General features: G+C 53.3%; 7 protein-coding genes across 7 annotated transcripts; 5 read left to right on the top strand and 2 right to left on the bottom strand.

Moving 5' to 3' along the window:
* Positions 1-264: 264 nt before the first annotated feature.
* On the top strand, positions 265-1,512 carry CONPUDRAFT_147810 (uncharacterized protein). Its single transcript, XM_007777358.1, has 4 exons — positions 265-684; positions 744-821; positions 848-936; positions 1,000-1,512. Exons 1-4 carry the CDS (start codon positions 333-335, stop codon positions 1,201-1,203), a joined length of 723 nt encoding a protein of 240 aa, XP_007775548.1. The 5' UTR covers positions 265-332; the 3' UTR covers positions 1,204-1,512.
* Positions 1,513-2,211: 699 nt separating this feature from the next.
* CONPUDRAFT_140570 (L-tyrosine:2-oxoglutarate aminotransferase) lies at positions 2,212-4,221 on the top strand (the record flags this gene model as incomplete). Its single annotated transcript, XM_007777357.1, has 4 exons — positions 2,212-2,371; positions 2,428-2,929; positions 2,988-3,795; positions 3,856-4,221. 4 exons carry the CDS (start codon positions 2,212-2,214, stop codon positions 3,958-3,960), a joined length of 1,575 nt encoding a protein of 524 aa, XP_007775547.1. The 3' UTR covers positions 3,961-4,221.
* Positions 4,222-5,801: 1,580 nt separating this feature from the next.
* CONPUDRAFT_93972 (GroES-like protein) lies at positions 5,802-7,041 on the bottom strand (the record flags this gene model as incomplete). Its single annotated transcript, XM_007777356.1, has 4 exons — positions 5,802-6,364; positions 6,423-6,574; positions 6,670-6,848; positions 6,907-7,041. The coding sequence occupies 4 exons, from the start codon at positions 7,039-7,041 to the stop codon at positions 5,802-5,804; spliced, it is 1,029 nt and encodes a 342-aa protein (XP_007775546.1).
* Positions 7,042-7,972: 931 nt separating this feature from the next.
* CONPUDRAFT_170203 (atromentin synthetase) lies at positions 7,973-11,832 on the top strand. Its single transcript, XM_007777355.1, has 6 exons — positions 7,973-9,259; positions 9,315-9,451; positions 9,505-9,743; positions 9,801-10,634; positions 10,684-11,438; positions 11,503-11,832. The coding sequence occupies exons 1-6, from the start codon at positions 8,557-8,559 to the stop codon at positions 11,706-11,708; spliced, it is 2,874 nt and encodes a 957-aa protein (XP_007775545.1). The 5' UTR covers positions 7,973-8,556; the 3' UTR covers positions 11,709-11,832.
* A 1,154-nt stretch (positions 11,833-12,986) lies between these two features.
* CONPUDRAFT_113546 (acid protease) lies at positions 12,987-15,275 on the top strand. The gene is made up of 8 exons (XM_007777354.1): positions 12,987-13,209; positions 13,256-13,724; positions 13,778-13,914; positions 13,980-14,176; positions 14,230-14,511; positions 14,580-14,751; positions 14,816-14,974; positions 15,035-15,275. Exons 2-8 carry the CDS (start codon positions 13,591-13,593, stop codon positions 15,142-15,144), a joined length of 1,191 nt encoding a protein of 396 aa, XP_007775544.1. The 5' UTR covers positions 12,987-13,209; positions 13,256-13,590; the 3' UTR covers positions 15,145-15,275.
* A 466-nt stretch (positions 15,276-15,741) lies between these two features.
* Positions 15,742-19,087, bottom strand: CONPUDRAFT_160220 (uncharacterized protein; the record flags this gene model as incomplete). Its single annotated transcript, XM_007777353.1, has 8 exons — positions 15,742-15,895; positions 15,957-16,090; positions 16,158-16,256; positions 16,318-16,392; positions 16,434-16,568; positions 17,429-18,207; positions 18,267-18,355; positions 18,420-19,087. 8 exons carry the CDS (start codon positions 19,085-19,087, stop codon positions 15,742-15,744), a joined length of 2,133 nt encoding a protein of 710 aa, XP_007775543.1.
* Positions 19,088-20,561: 1,474 nt separating this feature from the next.
* Positions 20,562-21,211, top strand: CONPUDRAFT_85933 (uncharacterized protein). The gene is made up of 4 exons (XM_007777352.1): positions 20,562-20,784; positions 20,838-20,909; positions 20,957-20,973; positions 21,035-21,211. The coding sequence occupies exons 2-4, from the start codon at positions 20,857-20,859 to the stop codon at positions 21,166-21,168; spliced, it is 204 nt and encodes a 67-aa protein (XP_007775542.1). The 5' UTR covers positions 20,562-20,784; positions 20,838-20,856; the 3' UTR covers positions 21,169-21,211.
* Positions 21,212-24,415: the final 3,204 nt, after the last annotated feature.

The raw sequence follows: 24,415 nt of genomic DNA, 5'->3' as shown, positions 1-24,415 counted from the left end.
AGATTGAGTACGGCTAATTTACGCAAGTTGAACTAAGGAATTCAAAATAAAGGTGGACAGCCCATGTTCTCTCTTGGCGTCCAATACTTGCAGCGCACTGCGGCTAAATTTCTTGCAGCAGGACGGAGAAGGCGCGAGAATCGGATTAATATTGTGGCTGAAGGCTGTGACGGCGGTGCAAATAGGGGCTTGCACATTCCTTTTGTGGCAGCCAAGACACCAAGACCAACGAAGCCAGTCCGCGCGCAGTCCACACCTCTTCTTGCTCCTCCACCGCCTTGCCACCCCAATCGCCTCTTTATCGCTTGCAAGCGTCTCTTTCTTCCGCAACAATGGCACCCATCTACTACCAGCCCGCTCTATCCAACTCCATGCAGCTTTGTACTCAAGATATTGAGGCCTCAGACGAGAAACGGCCTCATCAGTGCTCGCAAGAGCACCAGCTCTCGGGCGCTCCCTGCGACTGCGCAACGGCGGGATCACATAGATCATGTCATAAGGCTCGCCTGCGCCGTTTTCTGCTTCCCGTTGCCATCTCCCTTTTCGTCGTCGGAGGGCTGCTCGTGTTGTCATGTGTATCGGAAATGGATTTCATGGATCTGCTTCTGGGCGGAGACGGCGTTGTCCTGGGCAAGCGACAGACGTCGTCGAGCGGACAGCAGTCGAGCTTTACGAGCAAGAAGTGTACGTTTCGTTTGTTGACATGTCTTACTTCATTGTTTCTGACTATTGTTCCATACTAGTATACCTCATCATCGTCTTCGTTGGGCTTTTCTTGGTCTTGATCGCTGCTATTATGCTGAGTGCCTGGTGCTGTCGAGGTAAGCTCATGTTCGATCACTATCAGGTTATCGCATCCTCATAAATGGTGCCAAGGTGCATTCAACAACCCGTTATGTTGCCCGTGCTACCTCTGCGCGTGTTGCGGCGGTCTGGGTAAGTGCCATTAACCCCTTTAGGAATTCCTCTATCTTACCATCATTCTTCCTTGTGGCACAGCTTGTCTCGAGTGCATCGGGTGTGGTCTCTGCGCCGCAGGTATCGACGAAGCGGTCTAGCTTTCTCCTGCACGATCACGGCTTCGAACTATGGACTTCTCAATCTTACGAAATCTATCTTGTAACCAACGGACATCTACATACCCCTTTCATTGGTCATATTTTGTTCAACTATTGTTCTTTGTTGTGTTCTCATCGTATCTGATTGTTGACGGATCTTACCGTCGGTATCTCGCAGAAATGGTGTTCTTGACTCCCGCCAGGTGAACTCGTATAAACCCTGTGACGTTGTTTCTTGGCTCAGGCTCCAAGGCCGGAGGGGGGCGAAGGCCGAGCCCTTATTTCTTGATGACCGTCATTCTCGCATCGACTGTACCTTTTACATGAGAACACCGATCAAGGGGACGATGAAGCCAAGCCTTTCTCAAGGAGCATGGATCAGTTGAAGACGTTACCAATTGGAGTCGTTCATATTACACGATACTACTTGGAGCATTTGATCGTATGGGACCCGATAGTACGTCTTCTTGAAGGTTGTCAGCCAATTATGACACGGTCATGCATAGGACCAAATTACACTAGGCGCTACTACCCTAGCGTACTTGCGATGACGACGGACAGCCCTCGTCCAGGCCCATGAGCACCGGAAATTTGACTAGTCGCCCCTAAGCTATGCTCTCTAACCATAAGACATCTAGTCAGATGCCACCCGTCGGGCGCCTGTAGATCGTTTTCAAGCAATTCAACCTATCGCCGAGTAGGCTCTCCTATGCTTATCTGTGTACCTCGTGCGCTCGAAGGTCCATTTCATCTGCAAGTCTCATACAAACACCATATGGCAGAGATGGGCGCATCGCAACTCCGTCGACTCCGCCTGTGCAGCCGCGTCCCCGGAGTTGGTCTAATGCGGTTTCATCCTAGTTTCAATCGAGACGGGGTCCTCTCGTGAGACAAGTCAAGACAACACCTGTCTTGCCTGTGCTCCATCCCGCGCCTTGTCGGTGTCATACTTGTTCGGTCCAAGACTGTCAGGGGATGCGCTGCCGTGGTTTATAATACGGACCTCCGAGGGGTAGCGTTTTGTTCAAACCCCTCACTTACCCAACTGACTCTCTCTGCTCGCGACGGTTTAGGATCCCTTCATTCTCTCTTCCCTTGCTGACCGCTCGACACACACTCTATTTACAACACCCTATCCTTCGTATCTCCCATCATGCCCGTCGCTGTGGAGTCGGCTATACCCTACCCAACACCTCGGAAGGTTGACCTTGCTCACCACCTCTCTACCGAAGCTCGCATCCGTCAACCCAACCCTATTAAATCAGTATGGAAGGCCGCCCAGATTCGACCTGGGATCATCAACATGGGCAATGGTCAGTCGCATGGCCCCTTTACCCTACCCTTGCATGCTGATGTCAAAGCATCGTAGGTGACCCGCATCACACCCTTTACCCGATTGCGTCTATGAACTTCATCGTGCCCTCACTTGACGGCGACCACCCCGTCGAAGCCTGGCGCATGGGCACCTCGAAGACCCTTGTCCTCTCCTCGCACAAGGACGCTCCCTCCACGCTCAGCCTGCGCACCGCCTTCGCCTACGGTGCCGGTGCCGGCCTTCCCGCCGTGCGCGAAGCGCTGGCGGACCTCGGCGCGCGCATCCACGCGCCGCCGAACCACACCGTGTGCCTCTCACTCGGGAATGCAGACGCGCTCACCAAGTGCTTCCGCCTGTTCGGCGACCCGGACGACTCGTTCCTTTGCGAGGAGTTCACGTTCAGTGCAATGACGAACGCGGCGCTTGCGCTCGGCATCCGGTGGGTGCCCGTGCGCGTGGACGGGGGCGGGCTATTGCCTGAGGACCTGGAGCGCGTGATGAGGTGCTGGGACGAGAAGAAGCAAGGCAAGCGCCCACATGTGCTGTATACCGTTCCGTAAGTGCCCCTTCTTCGATTTGTTGGAATGTGATCTGAAAGGTGTTCTATTTTGCAGCTGCTCACAAAATCCCACCGGGAGCACTATCTCCCTCGAACGCAGACGGCAGATCTACGAAGTTGCCCACATATATGACATCATTATTATCGAGGACGACCCGTACTACTTCTTGCAGTACGATCTCCAGATCAACCAGAACACGCTCAAAGAGCACGGCTACACGCGTGCGATGTCAGAGGTCCTCCCGCGCTCCTTCCTCTCCATGGACATCGACGGCCGTGTCGTCCGCCTCGACAGCTTCAGCAAGGTCCTCGCACCGGGCATCCGGCTCGGGTGGATCACATCCTCCCCGTTCTTCGCCGACAAGCTCGACATGCTCACAGACTCGTCCACGCAGCACCCGCACGGGCTCGGACAGGCATACCTCGCCGAGCTCCTCGGCCCGACCGGCTGGGGCGCCGACGGGCTCATGAAGTGGGTGCACTCGCTCGCGCGCGAGTACGAGCGCCGGCGCGACCTGTTTGTGAGCGTGTTCGACGCCAAGGTCGCGCCGACGGGGTGCGCGAGCGCGGAGGTGCCGCAGTCGGGCATGTTTGTGTGGATCCAGGTGCACCTCGAGTCGCATCCGCGGTTCGTCGTGCGCACGCCGGACTCGGGCAGCGACGACGAGGGCGATATGCTCGGCGCGGTTATGGCTGCGCCGGGCGTGCTGGGCGAGGTGGCGAGGCGCGGGCCGATTACGAACACGGAGCAGCTGATGAGCGAGCTGCTCAGGAAGCTCGTCGAGTCGGGGGTGATCATGATCCCCGCGTCGACGTTCGCGATCGTGGACCGCTCAGGTTCAACGCTCAGTCCCATTGGAGACGTGAGTTTCTCTCGTGTGTTGAATGATGTTATTGGCTGATGATGAGTGCTGGATCTGCAGCGTGCAAACTACCTTCGGGCAACATTCGTCGGCACAGACGAGACCATTAGAGACGGCCTTACCATTTTCGCACAGGCACTAGAAGAGTTCTTCAACCTGAAGTAGATCAATCCGTTACCTTTTTGCTTTGCTTTTGGATTGTGCCCATCTCGCTTATCATACCTCTCCTATTTCCTGCCCTCGTCTCTCCACCTCTCTTTGGTCTACGTGTATCCCTTGTTCAACTCGGCGCCGAAACGTTATTGTCTCTCTCGCCGTTCATATGTAGAATGGTTGATAGTTTTTATTGAAAGTAGATCGACGGACTAAATTATGTCACTAGTGGTAATTGTGTATGTACCGTCGTATGCCTATATAATATTGCGTAACTCCTCGGACGCGGACGGCTGTCGGAAACTATAATGAAATAACGTACTCCATTTGACAAGCATATTCCACAGGTTGTGTACCTACAGCCGTGGGAACTGTGTGGCACTGTTTCACCCGTGCCACCACCATCTACTCACGACTGCACAGTTCCCCATCCTTGTGCCAGATATGGGGGTCTGCTTTCTTAACTGATCACACATGATTCCGCAGAGTGCGCGGATATCACGGCGGCACTGGCGGCTTGATCGACAAGATGAATGTAAAGGCGTCAATCTATCTCGATGCTGGAGTCATTGTAAGTAGTGGCGACGGTCCACTTCTAGATGGGCAGAATCTTAACGATCACCAGGGACCGTCCCGAACTGTACACATGCTGACCATATGGTTCTGGGTACGCCACACCCCTTCAGTTCCACTTTCTGCGCCTTAACTCGAACCAGCAAACCTACAACCGGTACGAGGGTGCGGACATGAAGCCATTCATTTGGAGCCGGATGTATATGGTGGGGCTAGAGTTGTGTGGGTATCAGTCACAACTTTACTTCGGCTCTTCCGACCCCGGATTTATTGTTCAGCGTCGGATTATGATCGATGATGCCCAAAGAGTCGTCGATGTTGATGAATCATGCACATACATGAAGCGCCACATGAGGGACCATCTAGACTAGAGCATCACTGATGTTAGTAACATCGCGCGAGCGCAAGCTTCCATTTCTTGTGACACTTGATCGGATAAAACATACATCTATTAGGACCTGACAGGGACCACCTCAAATTGCAGTACATCTGGCTTCAAATGATCACCGTGATCGGGTAGCAGGCTCGAATTAATTCAGTGGCCATGTGCTCGCTTGAAAGACTATTCGGAAGTTTTGTTGAATATTAATGTTGGAGAATTCGAACCGGATCATGCGAGATCGAGATATTGACGCGAACAAGGTTCACCGGTAATTCCACTCACCCTCGGGAATTTGTACCAGCTGTGCGCGAAGAGTTTTAACTCTTTATGAGTCATGTGCAAAATCATTCGCATCTTGAAGATACTACAATACACCACGCCTTGTTTTGTTCGGCTCTGCTGAAGGTGAAGCAGCCTCTCGGCAAACTCATCACGCGGGTTTCCTTTCGCCTTGCCTTCTGATCTTCGACTCGATTTGATGAACGCGTCCGCCCTTCGCGACTCGCATCGACGCGCTCCGTCTCGCCTCAGACTGTATTTTGCCTCGATCTGGTGAACGTTCCCCAGCTGCAGTCCCTATCGGCGCACTTCAATATTTCAATCCTGTCAACTCGTCTCGATCTGATGTGCAATATTCGCCGCCGTTCGCCTCCGGTCCACTCTGAATTCGCCATTGTCCCTCGTCTCGATTTGATGAATACTTGTCCTTCTACTAACCTGGTGACTGGTAGTATGACACCTGCGTCGATGTCCACAACCTCTTCCTAGTAGAGAGCGGAGCAGAGTCCAAGCCTTGTTTAGCATTGCATATTACACAACGTCACTGCAGTGATGATAGGACAATCTAATACAATAGCACAAGCGGAAGGCAAGATCAAACACCCTCGATCCCTAGCGCTCACTCTCCACCGCCACCCGGCACAATGACTGACCGGACGGCCGACGAGCGCTCCGTCACCTCCCTCAACGCCGCCCTCACCGCGCCGACATCGCCCATATCCACCTGCCTGACCTCGCTGGGGCCCTCAAACGCGCCGCTGTCAAACTTCTGCGCAAGCACGTCCAGCACCTGCTTGATCTCGCGCGCATCCAGCATGCTCGACTTGAGCCCCTTGAGCGTGAGCGCGCGCGTGTAGAACGCGCGCAGGTCCATCGAGAACTGCCCGTCGGGGCGGTGCACGGCCATGACGACGACGCGCCCCGTGCCGCGCGGCGTCATCGTGCCCACGGCGTCGTTGAACGGCTCTTCGTACCCCGCGCAGTCGAGCAGGACGTCGATCTTGTTTGAGAAGCCCGCGGTTTTGGCGGCGTCGCGGATGGCCGTGGGGCCGGAGAGCGCGATGGGCGTGAGGTATGCGGGCACGGAGGAGGAGGGTGGGAGGGTGCGGTATGTGCCCAGGACGGAGGCGCCGCGGTCGGCGCAGAGCTGGGCGGCGGCGGAGCCGATGCCGCCGCGTGCACCTGGGGGTGAGGTTAGTGAGCGAGGTTCGAGGGGCGGAGGGCTGTAGGAGATGCGCACCGATGATGAGCACGTTTTCGCCCTTCTTCACCTGCGCGAGCGTCTCCACCGCTATCCAGGCGCAGAGCCACGGGAGGCCGAGGCTGCCCGCTTGCACGTGGGTGAGGGATTTGGGCTTGCGGCTGAGCGCGGATACGGGGACCTTGACATAGCTGGAATAGAGCCATCACCGAAAGATAAGATGCGTGGATGGGTGGAGACTGTTAGCGCGAACTTGTTGTTAATCAAATAGAATCCACAAACGTACTCGGCGTAGGTCCCATCCACCGCGAACCCCCTATCCCCACCGGTACCCCAGACCTCCGCACCTACCCATTCCGAGTCAGCATCAGAGTGGACCTGGGCGACTGTCCCTGAAAAGTCTCGCCCTGCCGTGCGAGGTACGGTGACGAAGGGGAACCACCCCTGCACGCCGGCGGAGTCCGACTGAAAGCGCATATACACGTCAGATAGAGTGACTCAACAGGCGCATACACGGACTCACCCCGTTGATGCCTGCAGCTTTGACCTGCACGAGGGCCTCCCCGGGCGCGAGCGTGGGGGGCGCAACGTCGGCGAGGTTGAGATTGTCGAGCGAACCAGTCTGTTCGTAGCGTAGCGCTTTCATGCTCGTATTCATGGTGGAGTAAGTGTGATTGCTGAGCGGCTTCGCGTCAGTCAAAAGGGGCGTGATCATATACCAAAAGCGAGGAAGCGCGAAGAGAGAAAGATGACGCGGACGCACCACAGGATGCCAATGGGAACGCGTTGGAATGTCCTGGGAAGAGAAGTTCTGACTGCGCTGCGCAGTCCGCGAAGAAGAGGGCGCTGATAAGGCATGCAGATGAGATACACGCTCAGGCAACACGGAGAAGAGGCAAATCCGTTGGTTTGGAGACAAACGGGTCTTGAACGCGACACTTGCTAGCCGGAGACTGGACTAGGCTGTCGATTAGGAGGGAGGCGCTGTCGCGTTTGATGGCAACTCGGGCGGAAAAGACGCTAGGTTGAACCCAACTTGCAAGGCACTAGTCTGGACCGAAACGCGGGCAATGGTCTTGACCGTTTTGCGTTATGAAGCGGAGGAAAGCGTGGTAGGGCGTTGATAGCCCGTGGATACGATGCTGTCGGAACAGCGTTGACCTTGAATGAGTCGTTGGTGAGAAGGACCCGCGCTAGAAGCACAGCGTAAGGCACAAGACAGTTATCATTTTGAGGATGAATTAAGATATGTTCTATGACTCGCGACTTTGGCAACGGGGCGGTGGAAGTGGGTTATGGGCGGAGGACGCGTTGGGGCGAGGAAATGAGCGATCGAAACTCCGACCCGAGCGGTGACGCGACTGACCATCCTGACGTTGACATCTTTGAACCTACTGCGAACTTTATGAACTTCATCTTCACGAAGCTTCATGCCATTACTACGATGCTGTATGCTTGGCCATCGCAACCCTTACCTCCACAAGGTCATTCATAATAGTCTCTAGTGTTGCCTGAAACGACCAAGTCCCTCTGCGGTGCGGACAGCCCTCGCTTTTTTTCACACCAAGATCCTTCCGTGGTCAACGCTATGCACTCGTCCGAAACGATCAACATTTCTTCGAACGCGCTACACACTTCGGCGACTTCGGGTGAAGTATCTTTGGCGTACTGGTGTTGGCTTGATACCGATGGAATGCGCGGCCTTGTGGACATCCGGGAGGGGATCAACAATGACTCGAATCTCAGATCGGCGTCGGCCTATCGCAGTGCAGCCCGGGTATCGCCATACCTTGACTTAGTCTAACGCGCTCCGCCCTCGTCTTAGTCTTACTTCGAGACGGTGCAACAGGATACCCTAGCGCGTTATTGACCCAACTGGCAAGGCCTGCCCAATCTCACCGCCATGTCTCCGGATCCTACGGAGGACGCTGCACGTCTCCACAACTCCAAGTCTCAATTTCGAAGTTAGGCTCTTCGAAGGTAGTCGCCTTCGTCATCGGTATATAAGGGAGCATTCCATCGTCATATCGAAGCAGACCAAAGCAGCCTCCTCTGGTATTCGCATCTTCTCATCCAGACCAAACCTCCTCAGCCAACCTCAGCCGTATATAAAGGCCCTCCAGTCCACCCTAGTATCCTTACCTCTCACCTATCCTACTTACTTGCGATACCAATGGCTCCTACCGCTGTCTTCTCTAACCCCGCGACCAACCCCGTCGCCAACCTCAAGGCGTCTGTCAAGACGGCAGAGGGCGTTCCTGCAACCTTGAACGACCTTCTGCTCCAGGCGACCGAGATGTACCCCTCCCACGAGCTTAGCTTCATCACCTCCTCTGCCCACGACTCCTCTGTCCAGGCCCGCACCTTCCAGGACTTCAACCAGCGCGTCCGCAACCTCGCGTCCGCCCTCGCCGCCTGGAAGAAGCCCGCTGGCGAGGTTGTCGTCGTCTACCTCACCGAGCACGAGGACAACATGTCGGCCGTCTGGGCCTGTCTGCTCGCTGGGCTCGTCCCCTGCCTGCAGCCCGCCCTCAGCGCCCAGCAGGAGCACAAGGAGGGGCACATTGCTCACATCCGCAAGCTCTTTGGCTCGGCTACGTGGCTCACGAACGACGCGGGAGCTATGCAGCTCGACACAATCAAGGGGCTCGACGTCCACCTCTTCTCGGACCTGCTGGCCAGTGCCGAGAAGTCCTCGGTGGCGGCCAACTACGTTGCGCGCCAGTCCCAGCCGGACGACGAGGCCATTCTGTTCTTGACGTCTGGCTCGACTGGCTTCTCGAAGGCCGTCGTCCACACACATCGCACTATCATCAACGCCTGCATCGCCAAGGGCGCAAACTATAGACTCACCCCTCAGACAAACATCCTCAACTGTGAGCATCTTCTCTCTCTTCTTTCGCCTTGCCATTGCTTACATTTACTGCTCAGGGGTTGGCTTCGACCACGTTGCCGGATCTCTGGAGATGCACATCGCTCCTCTGCTCTACGGCTGCTCCCAACTTCACGTCCACGCCTCGGCGATCCTCTCGGACCCCTTGCTTCTTCTCCGTCTCATTGACGAAAGGGTAAATCATAAGCTCTGCAGCGCTTTTCTGATCACTGACATCATCCTCTACAGTCTATCGACATCGCCTTTGCCCCCAACTTCCTGCTCGCCAAGATGGTGCGTGACCTTGAGAAGCGCACGGACTTGCACGGCAAATTCGACCTCAGCTCTTTGAGGCGTATGAACAGCGGTGGCGAGGCCGTCGTCAGCAAGACTGCTGTGGCATTTGTTCAGCTTTTGAAGAAGCTTGGACGTAACCCTTCGAAGGTTTCCTTCAAGGTTGCAGCTGGTTTCGGCATGACCGAGACTTGGTACGTGTTTTTTTAGCTCTCATCAGATAGCGCTCGCTAATCTCCTACCTCCTTCAGCGCTGGATGCATCTACGACGTTGTGGACCTCGCGGAGAACTCGCCCAAGCATGAGTTCCTTGCCCTCGGAGCGCCCGTCCACGGTTGTGAGATGCGCATTGTCGACCCCGAGGACGGTGTCACTCCTCGTTCCGATGGCCAACCTGGTGAACTCCAGGTTCGCGGTCCCATGATCTTCGTCCGGTACTACAACAACCCCGAGGCCACCAAGTCCAGCTTCGTGGAGGGTGGCTGGTACCGCACCGGCGACATCGGTATCATCGAGAACGGCAACATGCGCCTCAGCGGTCGTATCAAGGACACGGTCATCGTCCACGGTGTCTCTTACGGCATCCCCGAGCTCGAGACCTACCTCCAGACCGTCCAGGGTGTCACGCACTCATTCCTCGCCGCAGCTCCCTACCGTGCTCCCGGCCAGGAGACTGAGGGCTTCGTCGTCTTCTACGCTCCCACCTTCGACCTGCGCGGCGACGATGCCTCGAAGAAGCTCTCAGAGACGCACCGTGCTATCAAGGACGTCTCCGTCAAGATGATGACCCTTCCTCCTCAGCACATCGTCCCCATCCCCATGGACCAGATGGAGAAGACCACGCTTGGAAAGCTCTCGCGTGCCCGCCTCCTCTCGCAATTCGTGCAGGGCGCTCTCGCCAAGCACGTTGCTCGTGCTGAGGAGCTGATCAGCTTGGCTCGTGGCGCTAGCTTCGTCGCTCCTTCGACTGACGATGAGAAGGCGCTCGCTGCTATCTACGCGGGAATCTTCAACCTGCAGTCCAACGAGGTGTCGGCGCGCGATAACTTCTTCGAGCTGGGTGGCACTTCTATCGACGTCATTCGGTGAGTCTCTTCTGTAGCTTTCAAATACTCTGTCTAACTGTTTCATTAGTCTCAAGCGCGAGGGCGAGGCCCACTTCGGTCTTTCCGAGATCCCCATCATCCAGATCCTCAAGAACCCCATAGTGTCGGACTTGGCCAAATACGTCAACGGCCTCGTGAACAATGACGCCAGTGCCAATGAGTACGACCCGATCGTCCCTCTCCAGCTCAGCGGTGACAAGACCCCCATCTTCTTCGTTCACCCCGGTGTCGGTGAGGTCCTCATCTTCGTCAACCTCGCCAAGTACTTCCAGAACGAGCGCCCCTTCTACGCCTTCCGTGCTCGTGGCTTCGAGCCCGGTCACCCCTTCTTCGGCTCGATGGACGAGATGGTCACCTCGTATGCCAACGCTATGAAGAAGACACAGCCCAAGGGCCCCTACGCCATCGCCGGCTACTCGTACGGTGGTGTCGTCGCCTTTGAGGTTGCCAAGCGCCTCGAGTCCATGGGCGAGGAGGTCAAGTTCGTCGGTCTTATCAACATCCCGCCGCACATCGCGGACCGCATGCACGAGATCGACTGGACGGGCGGCATGCTCAACTTGGCTTACTTCCTCAGCTTGATCACGAAGCAGGACGCCAACGACCTGCACCCCAAGCTGAAGACGATGACGAAGGAGGAGCAGCTTGAAGTTGTCTGGAAGCTCGCTCCCCCGGAGCGTCTTGTCGAGCTGCAGCTCACCCCCGGGAAGCTCGACCACTGGGTTTCCATCGCCGGCTCGCTCATCGAGTGCGGCAAGTCGTACAACCCCGGCGGCAACGTTTGTAAGTGTTACCCTCACATCTGGATCGCAACCCACAGCTCACTCTCGCTTTCCTTTCCTTTCAGCCGCTGTCGATGTCTTCTACGCCATCCCTCTGAAAGGCAGCAAGGAGGACTGGCTCAACAAGCAGCTCAAGCCCTGGAGCCAGTTCAGCCGCGGCGAGCCGCAGTACATCGACGTGCCAGGACAGCACTACACGCTCATGGACTTCGACCACGTCCCGCAGTTCCAGAAGATCTTCCGTGGTCGTCTGGAGGCACGCGGACTCTAAACTAGGGAGGTTTGTTTGTCTCTCCTCGGGTCCTTTCGAGGGTTTCGTGTTGGGGTCGGCGGCGGCGATACACTATAGAGCCTAATTAGATTTGATAGATGAAGGTCACTATAATTATAAAACGAATATCATGTGTTGTTTATGTTTCCTATCTGCGTGCGTGATGGGGCGACGCCTTTGATGTCGGCCCTAAAGTAGAACCGAGCGGCTCTTTGCGAGCGGGGTTCAAACCAGGGTTTCTGTCAGCCCGCTCAATGGAAACTCCTCTTCATCTTCCCTTGATATTCATGCGTTTCTTGGCCTAGATTCGGCGCACTAGGGGATCCCAATGCTATGTAGTGCACTACTGGGCGTCGCAACAGTCTACTTACCAACCTGTACTCACAGGCCTGAGCTAAATAGGCGCGTCATAGACACTGCCTTCTCCGGCATCAATATGCACCCTCGACTTGGTGTAAAGACGAGCATGCTGGTGCAAGGATGCTGACATTCGTCCCCAACTCATCTCTGATCTTCTCTAGGGCATCTCTAGGGCTCTCATATCGCTTTACATCTCTCTAAGCCTGCAGTCGGCTTCTTAAGATTCGGAGATTTCGCCAGATGTTTAACCTCATGGTCAAGACTGCAGTGACGGCGAAGGCCGCGAACAGCGCTCGCGGGATCAATGACCTTCAATGACACAAATACCGAATGTTCTTCACTCAGACCGTGACGCCACTGCAGGCTTGAGCTTGATCGATGATCGATGATCAGTGAACGAGCGCTACCTTGCGGTACTGCATGTCTCTGTCTCTTGGGCACCGCCTGACTAGTAGGTGACGACGATATTCCTCGAATACTCTACTGAAGGCCGCCAGGCTTCTCGAGGTCTTGATTTTATCAGGCTGGTGCGAGGATGCTGCCGAGCCGTTTCCGACTCATCTCTCGGACGTCTTTTTAGGAGCTGACGCTGCACTCGTGACAGCTCTCGACCTCGTTTCGTTACCGATTTTATCGAGTTTGCTTTGCCGTTGGCTTCGCAGGAGACTCGGAACATCGATAATCTCAAGGCTCTCGTTGCTTCTCGTTGCTTTTCGGCGACTGTAAAGGAAATGCATGAAAGTGTCGCAGCGCTCCCCACGCCACTGCAAACTTGATTGATGGATAACTGATTGGGCGCTTATTATAGGTCACAGTACCACGTGTCTGCGTCTTCTTGGGCAAGTACTGCCTTGACTGGCGATAGCTTGAATGTACCTTGAGCTAATAATGAACTTGAAGGCGATTGCGACGATGTGGCGATGCTGGTATCTGTCCCCGATGCTTCTCCGGCTTCAGGTTTCTCTCGGGCATCTTGTGGGCTTTGATTCAGGTGCTAGTACTCCGAGTCTGTGCCTCGAGTTCCTGTAGCACGTTGGCTTCATCCTTAGTTCACCAGGCGCTCCCTGAAGCTATCTGGCGATGATCCATATGTCAACACACCGGCTCTACATCGTTCCGTGATCGTGGGCGCGTCCACTTTGTTCGTGTCCACCCCAGGATTGTATTAGGCGCTAATTTTGTCGTAGGTGCAGTGCTAATGAGCGCATCGATGGCAGAGCCACTAACGGAACAGTGGACAGCGCCTCGCTGTTGACGTCGGTGGTTTTCTTGAGCGCTCGAGCGCTCAGTGGGCTATATATGTGACTTGGGTTTTTGTTTTGGAAGTCATTCTGCCTTTCTCCTCTCTTCATTCACTGTGACTTCTTCGACTCGGTCTGCGACCTGACGTCTTTGCTTTTGTTTTTGAACGACCTATAGCTGTTTAATCAGGCCTCCTTCGTCCGGTTTCTTATCTTCATACTCTTACGGACCATATATTTTTACCACTTCGACCTCCATTTACTTCCTTCCGACTTCCAGAATGATGTTCAAGTCCGCTGCGTTCTTTGCTCTGATTCCGGCCTTGACTGCTCTGGCTTTGCCTCATCCCCAACCTAAACCGGCGCGGGCGCCGGGGCACATCTCGATCCCGTTGAGGAAGCGGGAGGTGGGAAGGTGAGTTTTACGCATTCATTGTTCATTCGATGATCACTGAACGTTGAGGCTAGTGGACTCGGAAGGAGAGGTAACGGCAACTCGTCCTCGTCTCCATCGATATCGAATGGCACGATCGATCTATTCGACTGGCAGGAGACGCGGTGGGTCGGATATATCGATGTCGGCACACCCCCGACCACGTTTACGAGTGCGTATATCATCTACTTCAAACGAATCTTGCAACAATGATCTAACGAAACTGCTGATGCGCAGTCAACTTTGATACCGGAAGTGGCACGCTGTTTTTGCCCGGCCTCGACTGCGGGAACTGTACCGGGCACCACCAGTGGGATCCCAAAACGAGTTCAACGGCGAAGAACACTGGCAAGAATACAACTTCTGCATACGCAGATGGATCCCAGGTGTCAGGTGCTGTCTGGACGGACGACATCTACCTTGGCGGATACAAGGTATATTGTATCGTATTGCCGTGGCATCCCCGAAAGTCTCACCCTTCTCTCAGATCCAGAACCAGACTATCCTCGTGGCAGACACATATACCGAGGACTTTGGATTCGCGAGCGATCCCTCCGATGGCCTTCTTGGCCTCGGATTCCCCGCGTCGTCCGTGAATTACACTGACTCGGCCTTCTTCAACCTCGTGAACCAAAGCGGAAGCGGACTGCCCGAACCCGTCTTCGCATTCTATCTCAGCAATCAAGGCTCTGAGCTCACCATCGGCGGCACCAACAAGGACTTGTACACTGGCAATATCACTTATGCGCCTGTCACTGGTGCCGTGAAGGTATGTACTCGTGTCGCTCAGCATCAGATACCGTAGGGCTTAGCTCACCGCCATTGCAACTCTTCTAGCAAATATGGGAGGTTGAAGTTGACAAGTTGACCCTCAACAACCAGACGATCCTTTCGAACTTCTCCGGTATCGTCGACAGCGGCACAACAGCGATCCGCGCGAACGAGACGCTCGTCTCCGCCTTTTACCAGTCGATCAACGGGACATCCCTCGGTGGCGGCAGCTTCGTAGGTAGGCCGTGTCATTGATGATTCCTTTCCGTGCTCCTTGTCTCATGAACGATGCTTTGAAACAGCCCCCTGTGACCAGTTGGCAGAGCAGCAAATTAGCTTCATTATTCAGGGCAAGGAGATCACCATGTCGTTCGAGTCGCTCAACCTCGGGACATTTTCGGCTCCAAACGGTACTTTGTACTGCCTTGGCGGAGTCGTCGGGGATGCTGGCCTTGACGTTGGTAAGCACGTTCATAGCAAGCCCTCTATGGGATCTTCGCTGACTCCATCGACAATTGCAGACACCTGGATTTTAGGGGACGTGTTCATGAAGAACGTCTACACTATCTTTGACGCCGGGAAGGCTCGCGTGGGCTTTGCTGATCTCGCGACTTCAGTCGATTCGTTGTAGAGACTTGATACGCAACGTTTATTTTCATGACGACACATGAGCAGTTACTTTAAATTTATTACCTGTATTCCACGATGGACACCTACATTCCTTGTATATCACGAAATATACGACTTTTCGACCGAGTTACTACTGTATTACGTTGACGCGTATCGTTGAGTGATGCCGGCCCTGAAGTATACAAGCCGAGCGGCTCTCTGCGAGCGGAATTCAAACTATTCGGCAGGTTTGCGTCGGTGACCTCTACCAGCGTCATCTTCACGTTTACACGCATCACCTAGCGCTGTCGATCTCGCGAAAAGTGTATGGTCGCCATTCAGCAGATCACCATCTTATAATCACAACGTTGATATAGATCCCAGCTACATTGTTAACGAAGTCTTCAGGTGCAGTCAATTACGATTCCGTATCTCTCCGATCGTTCATGTTCATTAACTACTGCTTAAACATAGCTTGCAATACTATCCAATGCTATCTAATGCTATCCTACTAGGAGGCGTATAGACACAGTGACCTGGCGACATGTACTGAGGTGACACGAGAGCACCAAGTGATCATACACGTCATTTCAATAATCGTTCGAGGTGTACAACACGATCATGCCCAAAGAGCCGCCATGTGCGCTTCGGGGTATCGGTCACCTTGTACTGTGACAGCTGCATTCTCAACGACCTCGTTTACCTTTGACAATTCCTCGGCAGTGAAAGTGACGTTACTACTCGCAAGGTTCTCCAGGGTACGGTCAGTACGACTGATGAAGCAAGCAACTGTCTATGAATAAGGCACACCGACGCTACAGCTTGAACACTCACGCGGAGCCAGGGAGAGGGACAACATGGGGACTGAGGGTGGACACCCATGCGATAGACAGCTGGGCTGGAGTAATGGCTTTGGGTTGGGCGATGGCTTGCAGTTGATCAACGATGATGACGTTCTTCTCGAAGTTCTATGAGGGGTGTTGTCAGTTCATATCGCGAAGGACATGGGTTTAAAGCTCACGAATACGCGATGACCGCGATGTTATTCTCCTTCGCCACCTCGATAACCTTCTTCTGCTCCGATCCATACTCCCAAGGGCTGACTTCGATCTCGACGGCGGTCACAGGATGGAACTTGACACGATCCCTATTGGCCTCTGCCCAACGGCATACTGAAAGCGAAGAGAAACCGTACATTGTGCCCACGCAGCAGCGTCTCCGCTCTCACCTCCGACATGCCGATCGACCCAACCTTACCCTCCTTCACGTACTGTGCCATCACGCTGAGAGTTGTCTCGAGCGGAGCGGAACGTTCTTGTCGACGCGACCAAACTGGTAGAGGTCGAGCTTCTTCTTTCCGCACAACTTATCAAGGACGTTCTCTATGCTCGCCTTTGTGTTCTCCTCGCTGCCGTCGATGGTGTGAGCCTTCATATTGACGCCACCCTGTGAAGGAAGAGTATCAACATGTGAGAGCGGAATTGGGAGATTGATACGACTCCCCTAAGGCGCTCACTGAGTACTCTCATCTATTGCTTCGGATGTATAACGCTCACCGCCGCTCAAGAACATCTTCACACCCTCAGAAAGGGAGTCTACTCCAGCCCTAATTGCTGCAAAACACTGCTCGTCTGGGACAGTTCCCAGTCTGCACAGCGATGAGCATGCGCCGACACAGAGAGATAGAAGTTCTCGTACGACATCGACAATAAGCCATGCTAGAAGTGTTCGTGAACCATATTTAAATTGATCTTTTAGAACATGGGGGACATACACCAATCTTGTTGATAACAACGGTGCCAGAAGGCGTGCACAATGTCGTCGTAGAAGCCATTGGGTTTGACATCAAAACAGTAAGGAATAGTCAACGAATGCAAGTTCGATGAGACTGGGGCCCATGTATCACTAGTACAGTAGGTCTTTTGAAACGTTTTCAGGAATACCGAGCAAGACAACCGAGCTCGTGAGAAAGTCAGAAAGTTGTAGTAAATGCAAGCTAGCGATAAATGACCGGCATTTACAGTACATGCCGCTTTGCACTGACGTGTCCGCAACGGCACGTACGCTCGATCACTCATGTAAGCATGCACGACAGGAGCAAACAGAGGTTCACGTAGCTAGTACGTAGTTTCAGCTTTCGTGTGTTCATCTAGCTTTTATTTGACAAATAAAGATTGAAGATACACTAAGAAGTGCTTCAAGGGAGACAAAAGACATCACATTTCACGACCGACAGGAGTCAACAAGACTCACTGAAAGAGCGAACGTCAATTAGCTATCCAGAGCTATCGTGGTGCAAGACTTACGTCGTTGCTTGGTCGAGTTTCCAGCCTAGCCTTGGCTTGCCGAAGTTGCTTTTTGAGCTGGCTCACGAAATCTGACCAACCTGGAGGCGCCTCCTTAATACCCTCAGCTATCTCGACTGTCGCAACCAAGCAGAAATACGCGCGCCGGTACCTCCTTGCCTTTGTAGCTGCCTCGGAGACATGATGCAACGCTATCACGAGGTAGCGTCCCGCCGCGGATACCTCGTCGGTGGTGTACTCTCCATTGGTGAGATCGTCGAACGCGACCACGGCCGCGGAGAGCTCCGCGGCAGCAGCATAAATGCGCCCACCCCGTATTTTGGCGTTCGGGTCAAGTCCATCGCTATCCATCCTCCCTTTCTCCATGGCATTCTGTACCCTGCTGATTGCGATGTCGAGGAAGCGTGCGATGACATCCGGATGGGTGACTTGGCGCAGCTGTGCAATAGACGTGGATGATGATAAGCCCGCGGGAGGATTTTGCAGCGACTGAACGCTCTTCAAGGAATTCCTCTGGGCCAGGACGACTAGTAGCCGCGCATAAGCCGTGGGTCCAAGTACTCTCTCAGGGACCACGATGTAAGGTTCGATATCTCGCCTATAGTTGGCTTCGAGGGAAACCCAGGGCGGCCAAAGGCCAATTTCATCTGTGAACAAGTTTTGGCTCGCACGATAAGCGATAGGCAGTAAGGAGTAGATATCGACATTTTTGAGGCCTATTGCGTCGGCGCCGTGAGTCATAGTCGTGATGAGACGAAGGAGGGAAATCCGAGAGCGGCCTGCCGATAGATTCGTCAGTCTCTTAGTACTGTTACGCTGAGAAAATGTTACTACTGACTGACTGCTCTTGCAAGCATCTCATTTGTTTCTTCAAAGTCTATCTGAGCATTAATATCAGTGTAGAGCAGACCAGCGTTGGCGATACTCCTATACAACACAAGCACGTCAGCAATGTGCATCAGATGATGCGTCTTCGCCATACTGTACGTACTGATTCCTCCTCTCGATATCCTCCGCATCTGGCTCGCCTTTCATCCAAGCTTCAATGATGCGCTCAGTCCAGTCTTTCTGCGAGGTTAGAACCTGCATAGACTGGAGCAATGCCTTCCAGTCTTTGTTGCTCAGCGGTTCATTGATTGGCATTGAGACTCCAGGAACCAGCATGGAGGAGGGCCACCTGAAAAAAGCGGCTAGGTTGTCGCTAGCTGTGTACGCAGCAGTTCCCTCTGGGTAGCAATGAGGTGGTTCGATCAGCATACACTCCAACAGCAAGTCAATCACAGATGGCTTCTGCTTGAGAACATCGTGATAATACCTCGGAGATGGGCGTGTGTTCATAGCGATGAGTCCATGGGCAGTTTCAAGCGCAGAACCCTGTACATGGCCGAAGAGGCGATTCGTCATAAGACTCTGAGAACGTTCGTCCTTGCTCCGCGGGTCGTCCATGTCTTGATCTGGTAAAAGGTACTGCCACATCGTCTCCGGGTTGGTCAACTGGTCAGAAGTTGCTTCTGGATCCTGGAGTGCGAGCGTGTACAAAGCCTTCAGTATTTTGGCTGCAATAGGTGCTGATATTTTCCTGGCCAGAAAGCTTTCGGTAGCCAAGATTCCGATGAGGAATGTTGCTTTCCCTCGAAAGCGCAGCACAGGGTGACTCATTGTCTGAGGAAGCTAAGGTCAGCGCCAAAATTCAAGTGTCGATGGCTAACCACTCGCCTTCAAGCATAACTGGATGATGCCTGCGTCTAGTAGCTTGTCTAGGAACCGCTCTCGCTCCTGAAGGGTGCCATACCGTGACAGCTCTACAAGCAATAGCCAAGCCTGCCATTGATTCGCGCAGCTGAAGGTGGGAGGCTTTGATTCCGCGCAGATTTCTTCGTAGGGAACGTGAATGATCTGAAGCATAGCTTCTACCATACCGGACCGAATGCAGGCTTGCATTAATGGACTACGCAATTGTCCCGAGTGTTTCGACAGGTTCGACAATATGGCATGCTGAGTTTGGTGATTCAGATGATCAAAGCCAGAATGTAGGGAGGGAGATCCGCTTACCGTAGTAGTGAGGACATAGTTATCATCCAGAGCAAGATTCCTAATCTTCCTGAAAACGTTAGATAGGCCTTGGGAAAGCTGCGGTTCAGGAGTGTTGAAGAGCTGTACTAGTACAAGCTCCAAGTCGACCGGTGCGGTTAGGTCTTCCTGCATCGCGTTGCTATGGCTGTTTGAGCTATATGATTTAGTCAGGCTCTGTCATATACCGGAGTGGGCCCAGAAGCGAATGGTAACATACGAAGACTAACCGAGGGTTTGATTTGAACCTAGCTACGCGTGATGCAAGTGACAAAATTGAAGAACCACAAGACACGCCCTCGCGCGGGGCGCTCCGGCACTTCGACGGCTAAATTGGGTCGGAACAGATGGAGAGCAGAACACATGTACCATTTTGGTAGAACGCGACGGGAAACATCGAACATACAGGAGTAAAAATACACACAAAAAGTGAAGGCAACGCAGGCAAAGAAGTACAACACTAGAAAAAGCCGATCCCACATTCCCTACATCCACAAACAATCAGAATATACCAATGCACAGTCAGAGCGAGATACTTACGAGACTGCGTCAAGGGTGTGATACAGCCTGTTGAGGTAGGGAGATGTCGACAACATGAGCGCGAAGTTGATGGTCACCAGTTCGTCCTCCAAGACAAACGTAGATGGACGGTCGTTAGACAGACACAATCCACAAATTGCGTCGTAACGGTCACGGAAGAGTTCGGTACGGAAAATGACTCCCGTGGTCCCGGCATTACCATGGTCAGTAAGGACAATGTGATGGACGACGTGGCTAGGAACCGCATCAGCAGCAAGCTAGGGTCCCACGAGATGCTGAACAGCGAAGAAATGGGTCAAGGCAGCCAAACGAACGCCAAAGTTCCCTCCGCCGATGCCGGAGACATGGAAGTGGATCGAGATGGGCGCTTCGCAGGAAAGAAGGCCTGTAGTCGAGGACGGACCCCAACGCAGAAGAATACACGCTTGGTCAGAAGTAGCGGGTCAATCGACGGGGAAGCTCTGACGAAGGACTCGGTACGAACACAACCTCAAAAATAGAAGAAAAGAACACGAACGGGGTGAGTCAAAGAACACATGTAAGCGACATAAGTCTTCCAGTCCACGAAACCATCAGTGACGGAGTTGAGGGGTTGTGTGAGGCGCAGAGACGAAGTAGGCGCGGCGAGGGAACCGTTCGAAGTTCCGATGCCAAAGCCCAAGGGATCAATGGAAACTGAACGTTGGCGTTGAGATAGGGCCGATGGTCCAAGAGGCGATGGGATCGGTCATTCCGTGAAGTAAGCGCTTTGCGAGAGTTAGTTTTAATTCGCGAACGGTGTATTGTGAGCAAATCTGACCTCCAATGGGGCTCAACGGATGTCCTATCCGCACCCAAGCCGCCTATGTGCAATATCTAAAATTGAAGTGGACTGTAGTTGATGAGTCGTAAGCATAATCAACGAATTCGTGAACGTACTGATTGGTACGATCTTTCTAGAACACCTGTGTAAGCGTCCGTGGGTGTGGGCAGTTCAGGCCTTGGAGAACAGCGCACCCATTTTAAGTACACTCGCCTCGCAGACGTACACTGCTAAATTTTGGCCGTTCACAACTCAGCGATTGGTCACTCAGATTTGGTGCCAAGAGGTCAGAAATAGAGGAGCGCATACAACTCAATGCATCGGTTGATCCTCCCCGGATCTCACGTGTCGGACGAGTAAGCAAATGTAATACTAGTGGACGTGTTTAAGGGGTTCTGTGTCGCTGATTAATAGTGAACACGGTATATAAATTGGAGTCGCTTATCACGCGTTTCATAAGCGCTTCAAACCAATTAGTGAGACGCCTTGCGTCCAGCGGGAGAAGCACTGTTGCTAGAGATGTCTGTAAGCATCAAGCCATAGTTAATACATAATGATATTGCGTACGCAGATGATTCGGCCCGATCAGTACTGGCGTACGCTGAGAACCGCTTCCGTTTAGACGAGGGTGCATCATCACTCCCATTGCCTCCGTTCGCCACCCCCCCCGCCAACAGCGACAGAAGGCGACATGTTCAACGCTAAGGAAAGTAAGTCAAACCGCATCATACCAGACGTTGTTACGCCACTAGCAACGACGAGAACGCCTACTCCTGTATTGACCGATGGCGTGGGAGTGTGTGCCCAGCGCGACGTTGAAATGTCGCATGCGAGTCTGACAGATATTCGTCAGATTGGGGGGAAAAAATAACGCCCCGCAACGGTGAAATTATGCTTACTCCACAGTGCTATGCTGAGTGGTGTTACGAACGTACTCAGACACAGCAAGATCAAAGCGTCGAACAGGCGTCGCAACACTGTCGGCAGATGACGTTGGGCACACGCGGCCAACAGCGAACAGCATCGGGTGGCTGAACTCCAGCACGTGGTCCATAGTGCTCGTCGGGGGGGTCTCCCGGAATTGGAAAGAACTGCTGCGGTTGAGTACCGAGGAGTATAGTGCCGCCACGCTCGAAGTAGGCCTTCGCGATGACAAAAGCCACTGTGTCGTTGGGGAGCACTGGATCACGCTTTGGGCTGTGATCTCAAATTTGGGCAGGTGCGGACCGGGTTTGACTGCAGTGGAGGGCGGAATCGTAGTAACAATAGAATGTCTGAGAACTTCCGTTGTTTCCCGAGCGACGGATGCCGTTGGCGAGACCGAGCATCCCTACAACGATGGCGACAGACATGGTGGGGTAAGGGCCCGGGGGTGAGGCCTGTGAGGGATGGAATGCCTATGCTGATGTTGAACCGCCCCCACCCACTAGAAGCTGGATGTGCAACGAGGCGATGACTACTTTGTTCATCAAGTGTTCACCCCGCGTCCATCGTCCGACGGTATCGGGAAGTACTGGTCATCAATTACAAGACATGCCGTGCTCCGCTACGGCACAATCAATGGGCAAAGACGTGAAAAATCAGAACTGCCGTCTGCTACATGAGAGAATCAGACAGGTTCTAGATCAACCACGTACCACGTCACGGTGCCCATGAGTTTTCGTATCCTCCCCTGTCTCGGCAAGTCAGACCTGTCATGAGGGCTTGACTTTGCAACTGTGATGTATCGAACCAACGAAAACCTATATTAGGTTTCCTAAACCTTCAAGAATCCTTACTACGCAACGGGATTTTGTTCACACCTAAGGCTCGGAGACTTCAATACGCCAAGACATCATTCAACGGGATCAGCATCAAACTAACATACATTGAATCTGAGACAACTTGAACATTTCACAGAACTAATCTACAATGGAAAGCTGTAGCTGAAATATACTTACGCACCTGTGCGTAAACATAATATCACGTCCAATAAAAGGTAACCACTAATATCCAAGATCGAGACGAGGAACGGAAACCTACCACGGCTACATATGGAAATGGGATGAAAGTGATATCAGCTGCATCACAACTACGAGAGAGTGAAATGGTACCAACCCCCGATCAAGTGTTCAAAGAAACGCTGCGAGACAAAGACGAACCTGCATAATAGTACTGCCTGCGAAACACTTACCTAGGCCAGTGCTGGGGGTCCCGGATACACGGCAACACACGCTGACAACGAACAGGATGTGCAGGATGCTACGGGTGTGGATGTGAGCTTGCCGACTGTGGGTTACCAGTTTACGCTTGCGGACGGATAGCGTAAGAGCAAGGGCTCAGTCTCAGGACACGCCGGGTGGCGGCTCACGAGCTGACCGTGGCCGAACATGAGCGCATGGGTGGCAATCTCGGGCCTGTGATCACTTTTATCAGTGGGGAATGGTATTCGAGCAAGAGGGCGTACCTGCGAACCCTGCATCAGATGCAACGAGGGGGAGAATTACGAGCAAAATGGGAGATGGAGGTAAAGGTGTTCTTTGCAAACGTCGAGTGGAGTCGAGAAGAGCGCTATCGCCGCCTGGGAGCATACTTTCGTGAGCTCATGGCCAAAAAGCGATAGATATGGAACGCACTGAAAACCCTACTCCGTAGTCCTGACAGAGCTAAAGTAAGCGTGTGTAAACGTTAGAGGACTTGAACGACATACCAATCGTGCGACTGTGAGGATTCACAGTGCGAAGATGGGGAGGGAAAGGAGGAGGGGAGGAAAGGATGGCGACGAACAAAGCGCCAGCTCAGGGACTGTTATCTTATCAGCGGGAATATGGCCCAAAATGGTTGAGGATGTCCGGATCGAGAGCGAATCTGATCTCAAACGGATCTGATCAAGAGCACAAACAAAAAACCAAACAAAAGCGGGCAGAAATATTGAAGATACGAGTAATCAACAAACCCGAGAAAACACATTTGCGAGAGCACTTAGACGGAGAGCAATGTAGGCAGCAGGTGGGCTGAGAAGTTATGCTGAGCAGGATTTGATGATGCCGTAATCGATAGAAAACTTGGCATAATGGTTTCATCTAGTATTTGCTCGTGTTATTTCCCGTATAGTTAACCATCTTACCGTTATTCGTTTGGTCGTGTTTGGATTCAATGTCGAGCTCTGACTGTCGAATGTTCCGGCCGTTCTTCGCCCCTGTTGTCTATTCTAATGCGTCAGCCTTGATATTCGAGGGTTGGTCATCGGTCTTAGCGTCCCATTCAAATCACTTTCTCCTGTTCTCGAACCTCCTCAACTCGAGTCCTTGGCGGTATCGACTCCTTTCCCGCTCTGACTTTAAAACGGGTTCCATCAATGAACCACGAATTGCCCTTGAAATCCATCCCTTGAAGTGGTTATATGTTGTGGTAATGCTGGTTCGCCGTCCGTGCCCGTCCATAGTCATAGTTCGGGACTCGGGTCGTCCAATCCGTCACCTGGCCGCGCCCGCGCGTTCGCCGCTGTGTCTATGCGCATTCGGGGCGTATTGTCTGACGGTCGTGGGCCTTCTATCATAGCCTTCTCGCTTATGCCAGGTACGTCGCGTCCATTC

The sequence above is a fragment of the Coniophora puteana genome (genome assembly GCF_000271625.1).
Source record: "Coniophora puteana RWD-64-598 SS2 unplaced genomic scaffold CONPUscaffold_21, whole genome shotgun sequence".
Classification (NCBI taxonomy): domain Eukaryota; kingdom Fungi; phylum Basidiomycota; class Agaricomycetes; order Boletales; family Coniophoraceae; genus Coniophora; species Coniophora puteana.
This window is presented reverse-complemented; position numbering and strand designations above follow the sequence as displayed.

What these genes read in the sequence shown, in the direction of transcription:
- CONPUDRAFT_147810 (XM_007777358.1), top strand. Translation starts at nt 333, where the DNA reads ATGGCACCCATCTACTACCAGCCCGCTCTATCCAACTCCATGCAGCTT. An exon ending in GAGCTTTACGAGCAAGAAGT is followed by an intron (nt 685 to 743) that starts GTACGTTTCGTT and finishes GTTCCATACTAG; the next exon opens with TATACCTCATCATCGTCTTC. An exon ending in GAGTGCCTGGTGCTGTCGAG is followed by an intron (nt 822 to 847) that starts GTAAGCTCATGT and finishes GATCACTATCAG; the next exon opens with GTTATCGCATCCTCATAAAT.
- CONPUDRAFT_113546 (XM_007777354.1), top strand. Translation starts at nt 13,591, where the DNA reads ATGATGTTCAAGTCCGCTGCGTTCTTTGCTCTGATTCCGGCCTTGACT. An exon ending in CTGTCACTGGTGCCGTGAAG is followed by an intron (nt 14,512 to 14,579) that starts GTATGTACTCGT and finishes CAACTCTTCTAG; the next exon opens with CAAATATGGGAGGTTGAAGT. An exon ending in GGATGCTGGCCTTGACGTTG is followed by an intron (nt 14,975 to 15,034) that starts GTAAGCACGTTC and finishes CGACAATTGCAG; the next exon opens with ACACCTGGATTTTAGGGGAC.
- CONPUDRAFT_85933 (XM_007777352.1), top strand. Translation starts at nt 20,857, where the DNA reads ATGTCCTATCCGCACCCAAGCCGCCTATGTGCAATATCTAAAATTGAA.
- CONPUDRAFT_170203 (XM_007777355.1), top strand. Translation starts at nt 8,557, where the DNA reads ATGGCTCCTACCGCTGTCTTCTCTAACCCCGCGACCAACCCCGTCGCC. An exon ending in TCAGACAAACATCCTCAACT is followed by an intron (nt 9,260 to 9,314) that starts GTGAGCATCTTC and finishes TTTACTGCTCAG; the next exon opens with GGGTTGGCTTCGACCACGTT. An exon ending in TTCGGCATGACCGAGACTTG is followed by an intron (nt 9,744 to 9,800) that starts GTACGTGTTTTT and finishes TACCTCCTTCAG; the next exon opens with CGCTGGATGCATCTACGACG.